The following is a 16,344-nucleotide window of genomic DNA, read 5'->3' as shown; positions in this document are numbered from 1 at the left end:
GGTGACGATCGACGAGAGCGAATCTTTCGTCTTAGAAAGTGATGCCTCGGATCATGCAATAGCGGCGACTCTCTCCCAAGGGGGGCACCCTGTGGCTTTCTTTTCGCGGACTCTCACCTCCGCTGAGCGGAGGCATTCGTCTGTCGAAAAAGAAGCGTACGCGATCGTCGAGTCGATTCGGCGATGGCGACCGTACTTACTCGGGCGATGCTTCCAAATCATCATGGACCAACAAAGCGTTGCGTTCATGTATGAAACCTTACATGCTCAATGTATTAAGAATGAGAAAATCACTCGCTGGCGTATCGAACTCGCCGACTTCTGCTACACCATCAAATACCGCCCGGGGAAGGATAACCTGGTCGCCGACGCCTTATCAAGGCCGGCTACGTGCGCGGGGATCGTAACTTTGGAGGGACTGCGCGCTTTGCACGACACTATGTGTCATCCAGGGGTGGCGCGTTTCGCTCATTTTGTGCGTAGTGGTAATCTGCCATACTCGATTGAGGACATCTGCCGGATCTGCCGTGACTGTGCTATATGTGCGGAACTCAAACCGCGTTTTTACAACCCTCCCATGGGGACGCTGGTTAGGGCTACTAGACCGTGGGAGAGATTGGCAATGGATTTCAAAGGACCGCTGCCGGCGTCGATCAACTCTCGTTATCTGCTCACTATCGTTGATGAGTACTCGCGATTCCCTTTTGCTTACACGTGCGGGGATATGACGGCTGCCACTGTCATACAGTGCCTGCAGAATTTGTTTTCTATGTTTGGGTATCCGGCCTACGTGCATACCGATCGGGGTGCGGTGTTCCTGTCTCAGGAGGTGAGAGGTTATTTGCTCCAAAATAATGTTGCTTCGAGTTACACCACACCGTACAGACCCCAGGTGAATGGGCAGATCGAACGCTTCAATGGGATTATATGGAGGACCATCATGCTAAGCCTCCGGACCCTCGGCCGGGGTCTCGATAAATGGGCTTGGTCGCTACCTGCGGCTCTGAACTCGATCAGGGCTCTCCTATGTACGGCCACCAACCAGACTCCTCACGAAAGACTGTTCCACCACCCTAGAAGCTCGGGTAGTATCCGATCTTTACCCAGCTGGCTCGCTGAGCCGGGGCCGGCCTATCTCAAACGAGCGGTGCGCACAAGCAAGTACGACCCCTTTGTAGAGAAGGTGCAGGTACTCCAGGCTAATCCCGAGCATGCTCGTGTGATGATGGCAGATGGACGCGAGTCCACTGTCTCCGTACGCCATCTCGCACCTTGTGGGGTCATCGACCCTTATAGGGATATCGACGAACCGATCTATGAGTCTATGGACTCTACCGAAGCTTCCTCTATGGAACTTTTGCCGTCACTTCTGTCGTCACCTACACCCCTGCCTGAAGGCTCTGAGGTGCCCCCTCCGACACCTGCCTCCAGCGGCTACTCCGACGCAGGGGACTCCGGGCTTGGGGACGCCGTACCCGGTAGTTTCCGGACACGAGCTAGCAGGGTAGTTCGCCACCCCGACCGCTACGGGTGGACCGACTGACATGGAATGACGTCCCCAATCAATTAATGCTGACGCACGCTTGAAATCTGCCTAGCGGCAGTATAGTTCGAACGGCGGGGAGAATTTAGTGAAATTATACCAAAGCTGAACCCAGGAGTGATACTCGCTTAAACCACTGAGGGGCGTCTATAAGACCTGGGACATCCGCGACGCTGAGCCACTCCTGTGACATTTACTATGACATGTAGTCCTGTAGTCTTGAATGGTACGTACCCGCACATATATGCTAGACTCGCTTGCTTTGACTCTTATTATCGGTCCTTTCTGTATGATACCAAGATCCTGATATCTATTGCATGATTGTATTTTTACAGGATGATGCCAGAGATCTAATTGTGATTAAACCTACCTATGGGACAAAGTTGTGGACCTGATTGATTTCCACGACAGACATCTCTCTTATATAGTAGATAGCAAGATATCTGAAAAAGTTATGGACGGATTATGACAAAACCTGGTGGCTGAGTCGGGTCGTTGACAAGAGCAGGCTGATGAGATTATGGTATGGATGCATATCCGGCCTATCAGTGGGATACAAGACAAACTGTTCATTCTGGCGGGGGTATGCGCTCTACCGAGTGCCGTTCTGGTTTATATATGGAACAAGCTCCAACACCATAGGAAGTGGAATCAATGAAACAATCAAGGTAAACTTTGTCTCATGGAGGTGCTCTGGATACATGTTACACGTATACGCCGCCGTGATGGATGGCACCTGGAAAACTGTGAGCTTGTTGTTGCTGTTGTTGCAGGTGAGGTTGGATAAGATGCCCGCAGCACAAGTTGTCACGTTGTAGTCGTTACAGTTAAGTAACTCAACGAGGCGCTTGAGCAGCAAATCCACGTTCTCCTGGATTGTCGGGATTGGGAGGTGGGGGGGGGGGGGGGGGGGGGGAGGAAAGAGGGAGTGATAAATTGGTTGGTAGGGAGGGGAAGTCACGTGGAAAAGATAATATGATGACAATGTTCCTGGCAGATGATCAAAAGGAATTGGGGAGACATTTCCACATTAAAATGATCATGTGATTTCTCAGAGTTGTCAGCAAGTCATTTTTGTTGTCAAGTCACGTCATATTTTCAAACTGAACGCCATGAAAATTTCATTGGTCTCCATGATCTTGTAGCATACCTGCCTGCCGTACTCAAGGGTCTTTTTGGTCCTCGGGCTCTTGCGTCTTCGGGGTCTTTTGGGTGCCCAGGGACCCGGTTCCTCAATACAATCATGATTTTGACTTTTGATCGATACAAAGCTCCTGATCCAGAAGTAAACATGTCACAAAGATCCGCTGGTTTGCTAATTTCTCAATACAATTACGATTTGATTTTCTATTGCTAGTTGGACAAAGTGTTTCAAAATTGGGTTAGGATGGGGAGCAAAGAACAGGTAAATGCTTATGTTGAAGCATTTCCTTCTCAAATCATTAAGGATAAACATAAAGATAAATGGTCCTCACCCCTCTCACAACCCCACTCCGCACCAATCCCCAATTTGCCAACAAGGACATTGTATTCTCATACTACCTTTAAACGCTTTCTGCACTGATAGAGGAAGAAAATGGCATCTGGTCATTTAAATCTCTGCGGCAAGAAACCACATCGAGAGAACTGAATTAGTTGTGATAATGAAGGACTGAGCTTTTGCAAACAAGAGCAAAAAAAAACAAAAGTATCGAGAAGCAAGTCCTCCCTTCAGGGCTTCAACCAATGGTGCGCTAACATATATCCTCAACTTTTTCAATCTTTCCACCCCCTTAGCCTTTCCAATTATATTCACCCCCATTAACCCTACCCTCTTACCTGCAGGTTATCGTTTCCTCCGCTCCTCCCTCCTCTTTTTACATTCCCTTTGCTTATTCTGTCCAACTGTGCCTCCATACTCCCATCCCACTGGCAGTTGCTTACCCGTTTATCCTCTGTCACCTCACTCTTCCATGAGCCTCAATCTTGTATAGAAGGAAAAATAAAATCCTGGTGGACCGAGATACATCGAGAAATAAATAATCTTCACCTCCTTTGTGGCAACGTCAGAGAGGTTCCTCAATGTCCACAGGCAGTTTTGCACGAGGCGCATACTAGGATGGTCCAAGTGCAGAGCCACTGCTTGTACACCTCCTAGAAAAGGCACAGGTGTTGAAAGGTGTGCATTCTAAACAAAAGCTCAAAAATGTACTGCAAGGGTCCCACATTCACAGAAGAACCATAATGACCAGAGCTGTATTAAGAACCTGGTGTTTTTTTTTTTTGTTTTTTTTAAAAATAATGATGCACCAAGCAGATCAAATTGAACAACGAGTATGTATCTGCTTCGAGTATGTACCTTGAAGTAAATAAATATTAAATGCAATTAATAAATGAATGAACCAAATTCACAAAACATACAATCGTGCTGAGAATCTGGTAAACATCAAACAGGAAATCACAGACGAGACGTGGCAACGTCCACACTACGTATAAGGAAGATTTAGTAACTCTGAGTTTGAAACTTCACTGGAGTTTCACTTTAAATGCACAAAATTGAATACCCTCATTTTAAAGTTTCACTGTTGAAGAAATTTCTGGGATGCAATATTTTGCCGTTAGCAATTTCACAAATGTAATGCAAAATACCAATTCCATGCTCACCACAGTTCACGATTGCCTGCTTATTGCTGTTGCAAACGGACAGGACCTTCAGTACACGGCTGGTCGTCCATAGCAGCTTTTCATAGCGGAACGACTTCATGATATGCACGAGGGCTTGGGGGCCACCACTCGCCAAGATGAGTAGCTGGATGTGTGAGAGAGAGAGAGAGAGAGAGAGAGAGAGAGAGAGAGAGAGAGAGAGAGAGAGAGAAAGAGAGAGAGAGAGAGAGAGACAGAGAGAGAGAGAGAGAGAGAGAGACAGAGAGAGAGACAGAGAGAGAGAGTATGACTTTTACATCCTTTTATTACAAAAATATCAAAAAGTACAGACTTGGCATTTAATATGGAATTTTTTTTTTGTGGGGGTGAACTTACTTTTCAAGATGACTTAGAACCAAAAGTTCATTGGAATTATGTTGAAATTATTCTAGATTTTGTTAATGTGACCTTTAAAAGAAACAAAAACCACATTTGACATTTCGAAGCAAATAAATTGATCCTTGAAAGTGATGGAAACTGATATTGAAGTCAATTCACGGACAGTACTGTGTTCAACTTCTGCACGTTTCCAGAAGTATCTCTTTATTTTGCACATTAGCCAAAAAAAAATTCAACAAAAACAAAAGCTAAATTATGACTGGGATTACGGACAGTAAAATTACAGTTCAGTACTTCGTGTAACCCCCACGAGCATTCAGGAGAGCACGTACACGTTGAGGCATGCTGATCAGGAGATTTGCCAAGGTTTGGACAGGAATCGCTTGCCATGCAGTGACAATAGTCTGCTGCAATTCACGCACAGAGGTCGGCTGCTGGTCCAAGTTGTCGATTTGACGCGTTAATTCTGCCCACAAGTTCTCTATCGGATTCATATCCGGGGACATGGCAGGCCACTCCATATGCTCTACACCACGGTCAGCAAGAAAGTGTTGGATCATGCGAGCACGATGAGGCCGTGCATTGTCATCTTGGAAGACAAAGTTTCCTCGAAAGGCTGCATGAGCAAATGGAAGCAATGTTTCTTCCAGAATGACCCTGTACTTGAACTGGTTCAGGTTTCCATTCAGAACAACCAGGTCAGTTTTGCCCCCTGCATGAAAAGCAGCCAAAACGGTCACCCCACCACATCCAGCTTGGACTCTTGGCACTATACAATCTCTGTTGTGGGCTTCATGCACTTGTCTGCGCACTCGGACGCGGCCATCTTGACGACAGACCAGAAATCTAGACTCGTCACTGAAGGTCACGTGATTCCAGTGTTCTGGCTGCCATTGACGGTGCTCTCTGGCCCACTGCAATCGGCGCTGGCTGTGTTGTCTGGTCAAGCGTGGCTTTCTCAGGGGATGCCTGGCATGATAGCCTGCTTGAACCAGTCGTTGGTTGACTAGCCTTCTGGATACAGGCACATTTGTCAGTTGCTGCCACTCAGCCCTATGCCGATTAGCTGACTTGGTACGGCCATTGCAGACTAACCGGTGCAGCTGGCGATCATCTCTCCTTGTGGTTCTGCGTGGACGTCCTGGCCTCGGTATTGGAGTGGGGACACCCCTCTGAGCATTTCGTTTCAGGATCTTTGACACCTGACCTTGAGTGATGCCATACTGCCGAGCAATAGCACGCTGTTTCATGCCAGAATTTCATAAAGCCACCACTCCATGACAAACAGCATAGTCAAGTTGACGGACCATCTCCAGAGAAAGCGGCAATAACTTTTGTAGACGCGCAGCAGTTGTTTTCCACTAATACAGAACGCAACAACCCTTATATACCTGATTGTGAAGCCAATCGTCAAATGTACCTGTCCTTACATTTTGTCACGCCACCTGTGATATAATCCTGTTATTGACTTCTTGCTGCGAAAGACAATCAGTGACATGGTTCTTTCAACAAAGACATCACCGAAGGGTAAAGGAAACTCACCAGATTGATATACTGAGTTCAGAAAGTAAACCCAAGTCAAGAAAAAAAAAAATTCCATATTAAATGCCAAGTCTGTATATATATATATATATATATATATTTAAAGTATAAATAAAACCATTTCACAAATCAAATATGAACAACAAAATTTTTTTCACAATTGTGTTTTTGTCGAGACTGTATCTATCTTTCGGTGTGTGTACCTTTCGCGTGTCTTTAGGAACATTTTCAGTGTTAATTTTTCGTACATGTATACACAATCGTCGGTTAATGCGTGTCGAGTATTCTGAGGCCTAGTCCTAGTACTAGTGTAGGAGGCTTAGGCTACCGTCTCCGACCTTGTGGTTTTGTTTTCTCTCAGCTGTTCGTCGAATGCGCTGCAATTTCTTTCGTTCTCTGTTTCGTCCCAGTCGTTCACCCCATACCTCCTTGTTTAATATCTCTACTCAAAAAAAAACCCCCCAAAAAAATATTTCCTTCTCAGTTCTTATTCGTTTATTTGTTGTTCTTATTTGTTCGTTCGTTCTTCGTTCACGTTGTTCGTGATCACGTGGTTAGAAATGTTTAATCTCTCCCCTGAACAACTGTTTTCTGTCATATATTATAACACCTTTTTCTTCTTCTCCTACAAAAGGATGCTTTCGTCCTGCTCACCAAATCTATTCATTCCAAAAAAAACAATAATACCATCTCTTACAGTTCCTCTTTTCTACATTCCCTAAACTCTCCAGCCCTCCACCCCTCCTTCAGCGTCCTCAAACGTATTTTTGACTCAAAGGTCTCAAGAAACTCATTTTGCAAGAAATGTTCGTTTCCCATGAATCGTACACTTTTCAAAATCCAATCTCACCCCTCCCCTCCAAAAATTCCCCATCACCCCTCCCCTCCAAATCTACCCCCTTACCCCTCCCCTCCAAATCTTCCCCATCACCCATCTCTTTCAAATATACCCCCTTGCCCCTCCACTCCAAATCTTCCCCATCACCCATCCCTTTCAAATCTTCCCCCTTGCCCCTCCCCAAACTTCCCCATCACCCCTCCCCTCCAAAAGTTCCCCATCACCCCTTCCCTCCAAATCTACCCCCTTGCCCCTCCTCCAAATCTTCCCCATCACCCATCCCTTTCAAATCTCCCCCCTTGCCCCTTCCCTCCCCTCCCTCCTAAACTCCCCCCACACCCCTCCCCTCCGAGACTCTCCCTCGCTCCTCCCCTCCTAGACTCCCCTCACCCCTCCTCCTCAAAGCATCCTCCCTGCTTCTTCCCCCTTCCAACTTTCACCTTCATCTCCCCCAACCTTCTGCCTCGCTCTTCCCCCTCCTCAAATAACACCTCACTGTGCCTCACCCAATCTCCATCAAACCTTTTGTCCGCCCCATTCTTCCCTTTCTCCAAGCTATTCTGAAATCTCTGACACACCTTCAACAGCTCTCCCTACCTCTTCCTCCTCTTCCACATCTTACCCTACCCCTCCCCCCCCCCCCTGTTCTGTATCCGATGCTCCCCCTTCCTCTTCATTAACGGAATGGACCTCAAACATCCGGGCCTTCGCTCAAACTTGAATGATCTCTCCATACAGGTTGCTTCTGACAAACCAGATGTGATCTGCTTAACAGAAACTTTCCTCCTTCATGATGTCTCTGATTCCTTGGTATCTCTCCCAGGTTACTCCCTCCTCCGGTATGATAGACCTGGAGCCTCGTCCTGGAGGTGGGGTTGCTATCTTTAAAAAAAAACTCTCTTCCTCACTCGCCCTCCACTGCCCTCTCTCCACCTCACCCCCAGGAATACCTTTGGCTACGGCTTCCCCTTCGCTCCCACCTTTTGTTCATATGTGTGTTGTACCGTCCACCAAACAGTGATGACTCCATCTACATCTCGCTGTCTGATAATATGGACCAACTTCTATCTACCGATCCCAACTCTCTCTTCCTCATATGTGGTGATTTCAATTGTCACCATGCCAGTTGGCTGGGTGTGGGTACCTCTCTCACCAGCCATGGCACTTCAGCAAAGGACTTCTGCGACTCACTGGGACTGACACAATCTGTCAATTTCCCGACCCGGATCTCAGTCAACGGAGCATCTTCTCTTCTGGATTTGGTTATGACTAACTTCCCTGAAAATGTCTGCTGCTCTTCTTCTGCTCCAATCGGCTCATCTGATCATGTGCTTGTTAAAGTGGACATCTTTCTGACCATTCTCAGAGAGCCTCCTAAGCGTCGACGAGTCTGGCATTTCACTCAGGCCAACTGGCACGGTCTTCAAGCAGCCATCAATCATCTGGACTGGTCTCCCATCTCTTCCGCCTCTGACATCAACTCATCCTGGGAATTCTTTCAAAGTAAATTGCTCTCTCTCATGCACAGATTTATCGCATCTCGTCTTCAGTTGTCATACCCTTCCTCCCGTCCATAGTACACGGAATCTTGTGGTGAGGCTGTTGCCCAGAAACAACTTGCTTTCGTCTCCTGGAAAGCAAATCCAACGGAAGGAAATCTCATTTCCTTTCACAAAGCCCGAAACAAGTGTGTGTCCACCCTCAGGAGCCAGGAAACAATATCTCTCCGTTCTCAAGACCGAACTCTCTTATCTGTCTCCCTCTTCCAAATCCTGGTGGCGTCTGGTCAAATCTGTTTCTGGTGTTTGTTCCCCCCCTTCATCCCCTCCCTCACCTCAAACGGCTACACGGCTGACTCCGCACGTGAAAAAGCTGAATGCCTCAACTCTGTGTTTGCCTCTAAAGCTTGTGTCCCAAACCCAACCCTCTCTGTACCCACCGTACCCAGTCGTACCCAGCTGCTCCTGGACTCTGTGTCCTTTCCTCCTGACAAGGTGGAAAAGTTTCTGTCAACCCTCGACTCTGATTCTGCAACTGGTCCTGACGGCATCAGCCCACGGGTCCTAAAATCATGTTCTTCCGCTCTTTCACTCCCTCTTTCTGTTCTCTTCACCCTCTCTTTTGCTCAAGGTCATCTGCCATCTGCTTGGAAATCAGCCAACATCACCGCTTTGCACAAAAAAGGTGCAAAAACAGATACTAGCAACTACAGACCAATCAGCCTTCTCCCAATTATCAGCAAAGTCATGGAATCCATCATTGCTTCAGATACGAAATCTTTCCTCTTCTCCAATGGCTTGATCTCTGACCATCAATTTGGTTTCAGACCAGGTCACTTTACTCTTGACATGCTGCTTCTGCTGTCTCTACAATGGATGGAGGTCCTCAACACCAAACAGGAAATTAGAGCTGTCTCCCTTGACATTTCACGTGCCTTCGATACGGTCTGGCACCCCGCTCTGCTCACCAAACTCTCCTCCTTTGGTATCCATGGAAATCTCCACGCATGGCTGGTGGACTTCCTCTCTGTTCGTAGTCAACGTGTGGCCCTGAATGGGTTTCTCTCATCTCCTCTTCCTGTTCAGGCTGGAGTTCCCCAAGGCAGTGTTCTGGGCCCTGTGCTTTTTCTGGTCTTCATCAATGATCTCTCTGACTCTCTTGAAAATCCTCTCTATCTCTTTGCTGACGACTCTACTCTCTGTCGCTCCATTCCTCATCTCTCAGATCGGCAGTCTGCAGCCTCCTCACTCTCTGCAGACCTGGACAAAATCACAGACTGGGCAAACAAGTGGAACATGTCTTTCAATCCTGACAAATCTCACACTCTTACGATGTCGCTCCGAAAAGACCGACTAGACAACCCTCCCATCCACTTTCTGAATAATCCTCTCCAAGAAGTTCTGTCACTCAAGCTTTTGGGTCTCACTATCTGCCATGATCTTTCCTGGGAAAACCACATTTCAAATCTGGCCTCCAAAGCCAGTCGCCGACTGGGCATCCTCCGTCGTGCGAAGTCCTTCCTTGGTACACCTGAGCTCCTCACCACTTACAAGGCTTTCATCCGCAGCTCTATGGAATACTGCTCTCCCCTCTGGTCTGGTGCTCCTGCCTCACACCTAGCTCGTCTTCACGCTGTTGAAACCAAAGCGTTCAGAATCATTGGAATCTCCCGCGACGAAGCTAACTCCAAGGGCCTTTCACTCACTCACCGCAGGCAGGTTGGTGGTCTTTCCGTCTTCTACCGACTCCTCTCTGGCCTTGCCCCCCCCAGTTCTCTCTGGGCTCTGTCCCCCAAATATTCCTACAGGTCGCACAAGATCTGCCTGCAACCCTCTTATGGTTAAACTGCCAAAATCAAGACTCTCTGCTCACCTTCACTCCTTCATTCCTCTTTTCTCCCGCCTCTGGAACAAACTCCCTCACTCTCTTCAATCCCACTCCACCCTCCAGGTGTTTAAAACAGCTGTTCACCACCATCTCTTATCTTCCCCCATCCAAAACCTTGATCTTTTCTACCCCCGCTAATTTCGGTCCCCTTGTGTTTTATACCTCCCCCCCCCCCCCCCTTCCCACGCCTCCTCCCCCCAAGCCCTCTCCCTCCCACACTTCTCCCTGCTCTCAAATGTTGTGTTTGTGTACTTCCCCTTCTCTCCCCATCTTGTCTTCCGCTCCCTCTTTTTATATATTTTGTTTGTCTGGTTGATTTGTTTGTGAAATAAATGTTAGCTCTTTCACGAGCCTCGATTCAGTATACAAAGCAAAACCATTTTAAAGGGAACATTTACATAAAGGCCATTAATACATCAAGAAAGAAAAAAGAAAATAAAGTGTTTTGTTCCTCACAAAAATTCATATCATGTTCGAGGAGTGATCAATCTGTGATCAACACACCATTTTGAACAGAGCAAAGCGCATTATTTAATGCCCATATACTTTTAAAGATCAGTACTTTATCCATAGATGTATAGAAACAAAATTCCATTTTAATACGGGCAAATACAAGTACTTTAAAACAGGCCGGAAGGTTATCTGCACATCTTAAAGGATTTTAAATTTGCATTTTTCTCATGTGATATATTGATTTCTTGCCGTGGGAATGAGAAAGTTCGCTCGAACCACTTCTATTGGAGACAAAGCCAAAAATATAATAATTCAAGGTAAAGTTTAAAGAAAGCTTCGTGCACATTTCATGAAGCAAAACAAATAAAGGAATCAAGCGTGCACATTCAACATAAGCATGTGACAAGGTCTCAAGAGCACCACAGAAGGGACAATGGCCAGATATTTCAGGAGAAAAAACATTTAAGAGCTTATTGGTGGGTAATATCCAATGTGCCAACCTCCACGATAGGTCGGCAGTTTTCTTCGGAATAAGTACATGATAATAGGCTTTCCAGTTAGGTTGGAAGGGGTATTCTGTAGGCAAGCAATTGTGCCACTTCCTCAACTGCCAAGTTCCTAAGGAGGGCCGGATTGCTTTGACGCAGGCATGGTATGTTACGCGATTTTCAAGACCTGCAGACCCAAAACGTAGTTTTGGTAAATATTTTATTATTGTACCAGAATTCATTGGGGGTGAGTTCTAAATTTGGGAAACAGAGGTTTGGTTCACAAACAATTGGGCCATCACCAGTGCGAGGAAATTGCTCCCAGTGCACCTTAACTCTGTGGTACACATTAAGTATTTCACATAATAAAGAATATATGATGCGGTTAGACCGCATGCCAACTTTATTTGCAAGTGCTGCAGCACTTAACCATCTCTTATTGTCAATCATTACATCAGCAACACGATTGACTCCGTTCTGAACAAAATAATCAACAAATTCTTTTGAAAAGAGAGTTGTGAAAAAGAGGTTCACTGAAAAACATCTCCATGGCGTAAGAAACATAATCACGGTCGACCAAGAAAACATGCCAAGCATTTAAAATTCTATTATAAAATGGTGGAAGCAAGGACAAATCAATACATTTCATGTTCATTAGAAATAGACCAGATGAATAGTCTAGCAGGCCGGCTTGACGGAGGAGGAGGGCGGTGGACCTCCAGGCTGGGTCTGATGGACCATAGAGAAGCTGCCAGATTGAGGCGATGCCAAAAGCCATTGCCCTGCACACGATGTCCACAAGACCATGTCCACCTTCCTCTAATGGAAGATTCAGGATCTCTGGACGGAGCCAGTGTTTTCCACTCCAGAAGAAGTTTATTACTGTCAAATAATATATTCAGCAGAAAGTGTTCAGGAGGCGGAATGGCTTTGACTCTGTGCCACAGTATAGATGCTGCTAAATTGTTGATGACCAGGACTCGTCCCCGGCATGAAAACAGAGCCAGCAAGCCTTTCCATTTCCGCAGCTTTTGTTTGAGAGTCAGCGAGACCCTCCCAATTTTTCGCTTGCATTGCTGCATCACTGATGAAAACACCAAGGTACTTCATTCCGTTGAGGGACCAGGTGAGGTGTTTCGGAAGGACAGGCATAGGCAGCTGGCATGGGCCCATCCACATCGCCTGGCACTTGTTCCAGTTTACCAAAGCTGAAGAAGTTAAACCATAATAGTCCAAGCAGTCCACCAGTTTCTTGATCTCATCGCTATTATGTACGATGACACAAATATCGTCAGCATATGCAGAGAGTTTCACAGGTCTTGTTAGCAAATTCCTGCATCCGGTTAAGATGCTGCGGACTTTGATTAAAAGAGGCTCAATGTTAAAGAGTACAGAATACCGGATAAAGGACATCCCTGACGGATACCCCTTCCAACCTTTACAGGTGAAGTCAGTTCAGAGTTTACTCTGAGTATTGAGGAAATGCCATTATAGAACAGTTTTACCATGGAGAGAAAAATAGGACCAAGTCCAAAACACTCTAGGACCTTGAAAAGATATACATGACTTACACGGTCAAAAACCTTCTCTTGGTCAAGCACAATCAAACCAAGATTGTCATTTTTTATTTTACACACATCCCAAAGATCTCTTAATACAAATATGTTGTCATGTATCTGTCGGTTAGGAATACAATAAGACTGATCACTTTGAATCAACGACTCTAGAAGTGGGGCGATGCATCGAGCTAAAACTTTAGAAAATATTTTATAATCTGAAGTTAGAAGACAGATTGGACGCCAATTATCAATGAGCTGAGGGTCTCCTTTCTTGGGTAATAGACTAATTACTGCTCTTCGGCAGCTCATCGGCAAGTCACCACAACGTAATGATCTATTAAAGACCTCCAATAGTTCTGGGCCTAATAAGGGCCAAAAGGATTTATAAAACTCTATTGAGAGGCCATCCAATCCAGGAGATTTACCAGTAGGTAAAGAAGCAAGAGAAAGTGTAAGCTCTTCCAAGGAAAGTAAGGAGCCAAGCTGATCCCTTTGAGCAGAACTTAGCATGGGGAGGTCAGATGTGAAATAATTTATTGAGTCATCGTCAACATCATTTGCCATAAACAAACCTGAAAAGAAGTTATAAACCTCCCTCTTCATATTATCTTGTGACATCACAGTGTTACCAGTTTAGAGCTTTAAGGTTTCAATTTGCCTTTGATTGTTAGTCTTTTTATCAAAATGGAAGGAAAATTTAGTCGGTGCATCTAAATTATATAGCTGATCCATCCGTAGACGGACCATTGCACCTTTTGTTTGGTATTCGACTAGATTGTTTAGTAGAGTCTTCTTTTCCAATAGCAAATTATTATTTGTTCCATTGGGGTTATTTTCCACATCAGTTTGTAACCTCATTATTTCCTTTTCTAGTGCAAACCTCTCCCTTTTCACACTAAAAGATGAGAAATAATTAAACTGTTGACAAAAGACAGTGATCTGTGCCTTAGCGTAGTCCCACCATAATATCGGGTTATCAAAATTATTCTTTCTTTCTTTGAGGCTAATCCAAAACACTTTGAAAGCTTCACAAAAAGCAGCATTTTCCAGTAACATGACATTGAACTTCCAATATGGACTGCCATGTTGCTGCAGGGCAAGCTTAAAGGACAAAGTTACAGCCAGATGATCAGAGAAAAGAGAAGGCACGATATCAGATTTCAATATCTTGTCAAGCATTACAGTATTGACATAAATTCTGTCTAACCTGGCTAGAGTGTGTATCTGAGACGTACATCCAGACCAAGTAAACGTTGCATTGGGTGCTGAACACGCCAGACATATATTAATCCCGTCGTCTTAATGATTTTCTCCAAGGGTTTGACATCTAGGATGTGGCTCCGCACTGTTTCTGTCTAAAACAGGGTCAAGAGTGCAGTTGAAGTCGCCACTCATTATAAAAGAGCAATATAAGTCAATTGTACTAAGAAAATCCTCTAGTTTTAGAAAGAGGTTGTGCCTTTCAGCATTCTTACTGGGAGCATAAATGTTTACAAAAACAAAGATTTGATTATTGGCAGTGAATTGAAGACAAGCCAGATGTCCGGGAATTACTTCATTATGTTGAACTTGTGAGAGTGTTAATGAGGAAGAGACAAAGAAAGCAATTCCAGCAGTGAGACAATAGATATCGCTGAAGAACCACTGGCCCTTCATTAGCCTTCTCCACTGGGCTTGGGCATTCGGATCTCCATGCGTTTCTTGCAGTAACAAGACATCCAGGTGCAAACGCCAGGTCAGATCTTTCACCTGAACTTTGCATTCTAAACTAGCACCACCGTTAATGTTTGGAGTTGTTTCATTCTTTTTGGAAAAAGAAAGAAGATAAATAACTAAATAGATTTTAAAAAACCCATAGGACCTCATTTAAGAAGCTCCTGCCGAGCTTTCTGGATTATTTATTTTAACCTGTGCTTCTGAGTATCAGTGAAATTTGGAGTGTCAGGGTTACGCACAATTTCCTTCAATTTAATAATCAACACCTGAAGATCGGGGAAATGATCTTTCAGTTCAATGTTTCTTTTCCGATAGGAATCTCTCAAGAAGTCCCGAAGCTCGTCATCTGAAGGGCTGTTCACAGCCTTTAGAATCTGAGGACTCCTCTTGACCCTCACCATCACATTCCTCATATGGGGAATCAATTGGTGTTTCGGCTTTATGGCGCACATCACATGATTGCTCAGTTTCAATAAAATAAACTTATTCAAGAACATTTTGTGCCAGAGTCATATTTGAAGATTCTTCGGGATGCGAGGTGGCGGACTCCAAGCCTGTTTGTGACATGACCACGGTGCTCGGTTCATGGATGTCACTCTCCTGTAGTGGATTTAAACTATCCTCTTTTATTCTCTCGGTGTCCTTATTTTCCTCATTTATTACATTTTTAGGGGGAGATTTTAAGTGTTTTTCCTCCTCTTGCAATTGACAGGAGGAAGCTGCACAATTAACGTCCTCGTGTGAGATGACACTGTCTGAGGGATCTGAAACACTCACTGGGATTGGAAAATTAGATTCCACTTTTTCCTTGATAACGTTTGTACTAGTGGAGGTTTCTGAATTATCCTTTTTCTCGAATAAGGCAAACCTGTTATCACATTGAATTCCAGTGATGTAGTTTTCACCGATTTGCCTTTTCCCAGAAGGTGACGCACTTCTTACAGCCGATTTACGTTTTTTAAACTTTGGAAACCGTAACAAACCCCTCATTTGCGCTGTCCATTGGTTCAACGTGAAGGGGCATGTCCATGATGATACTTAGCAGGAGTATGATACTTAGCAGGAGTATCCAAGGGATAGACTATAATAAAGTGTCCGGAGTCGAGAGACAAACCTTGTTGGACGATGAGAGCAACGTGCTCTACATCGGACACAAACACGATAACTCGTTTATTCATACACGACGCCGCACATACCTTATCAAACCCGATCATGTTCCCGATCTGAGAACAATCACTTCCAACGAAATACCCTCCGGTGGAGAACACGCAATGCCATGCTCGCGTGATAATTGCTCAAACGCTGCATATCGCTGCGAATGAGCAGCCGCCATGTTTGAACACATGAGACTCGACCTCGTCCTCCCAGCTCGGGAAGAGGAAGTTAGTAATGCACTCCGACTTTCCCAGCTTAGGGAAAGTCAGCGTTAACAAAACAAACTAAGGAATTATAAGCGAGAAAAAAAGGTTTAAAATAAAACAGGTTTAAAGTGAAAAAAATAAGTTGGGGGAAAAAAAGAACAAGGGACCGCCAAAAACACCAATTACCCTTAACCTACACGATAAGTGTGCTCTATGGTTCTCTATCTCTCATCTCAACATAAAAGGAAAACACAGGGAAACTTTACAAACATAAACAATGGGGGGCGAAATGGGGGGGGGGGGGGGGATAGATAAAACAACCAACACAGAGTACTCACGACAAGAAGCGGGAAGCCGCCATGACAGTACACACAGCGCATCAATGACCAGCAGGGGGAGAGGGAGAGAGGGACGGAGGGAGTGAGGGAGAGAGGGA

The 16,344-nt window shown here is 45.3% G+C and overlaps 2 protein-coding genes across 19 annotated transcripts in view; both read right to left on the bottom strand.

Moving 5' to 3' along the window:
- Positions 1-16,344, bottom strand: part of LOC137434292 (trafficking kinesin-binding protein 1) — a 1,208,017-nt gene that overhangs the window by 242,246 nt on the left and 949,427 nt on the right. The window lies entirely within an intron of this gene.
- The window catches only part of LOC137434291 (catenin beta-1), a 193,715-nt gene that overhangs the window by 60,115 nt on the left and 117,256 nt on the right, over positions 1-16,344 (bottom strand). For all 18 annotated transcript variants that reach the window (XM_068127165.2, XM_068127169.2, XM_068127168.2 and 15 more), the window contains 3 exons: positions 4,187-4,331; positions 3,573-3,676; positions 2,280-2,414 (listed from right to left, as the gene is read on the bottom strand). In XM_068127165.2, coding sequence (XP_067983266.1) covers positions 2,280-2,414; positions 3,573-3,676; positions 4,187-4,331 — 384 coding nt within the window. The remainder of the gene's footprint in view (positions 1-2,279; positions 2,415-3,572; positions 3,677-4,186; positions 4,332-16,344) is intronic.

Source organism: Myxine glutinosa, chromosome 10, assembly GCF_964187855.1.
Source record: "Myxine glutinosa chromosome 10, kmMyxGlut1.1, whole genome shotgun sequence".
In the NCBI taxonomy this organism is placed as follows: Eukaryota; Metazoa; Chordata; class Myxini; order Myxiniformes; family Myxinidae; genus Myxine; species Myxine glutinosa.
Note: the sequence above shows the minus strand (reverse complement) of the source record. Positions and strands in the feature narration are given on the sequence as shown.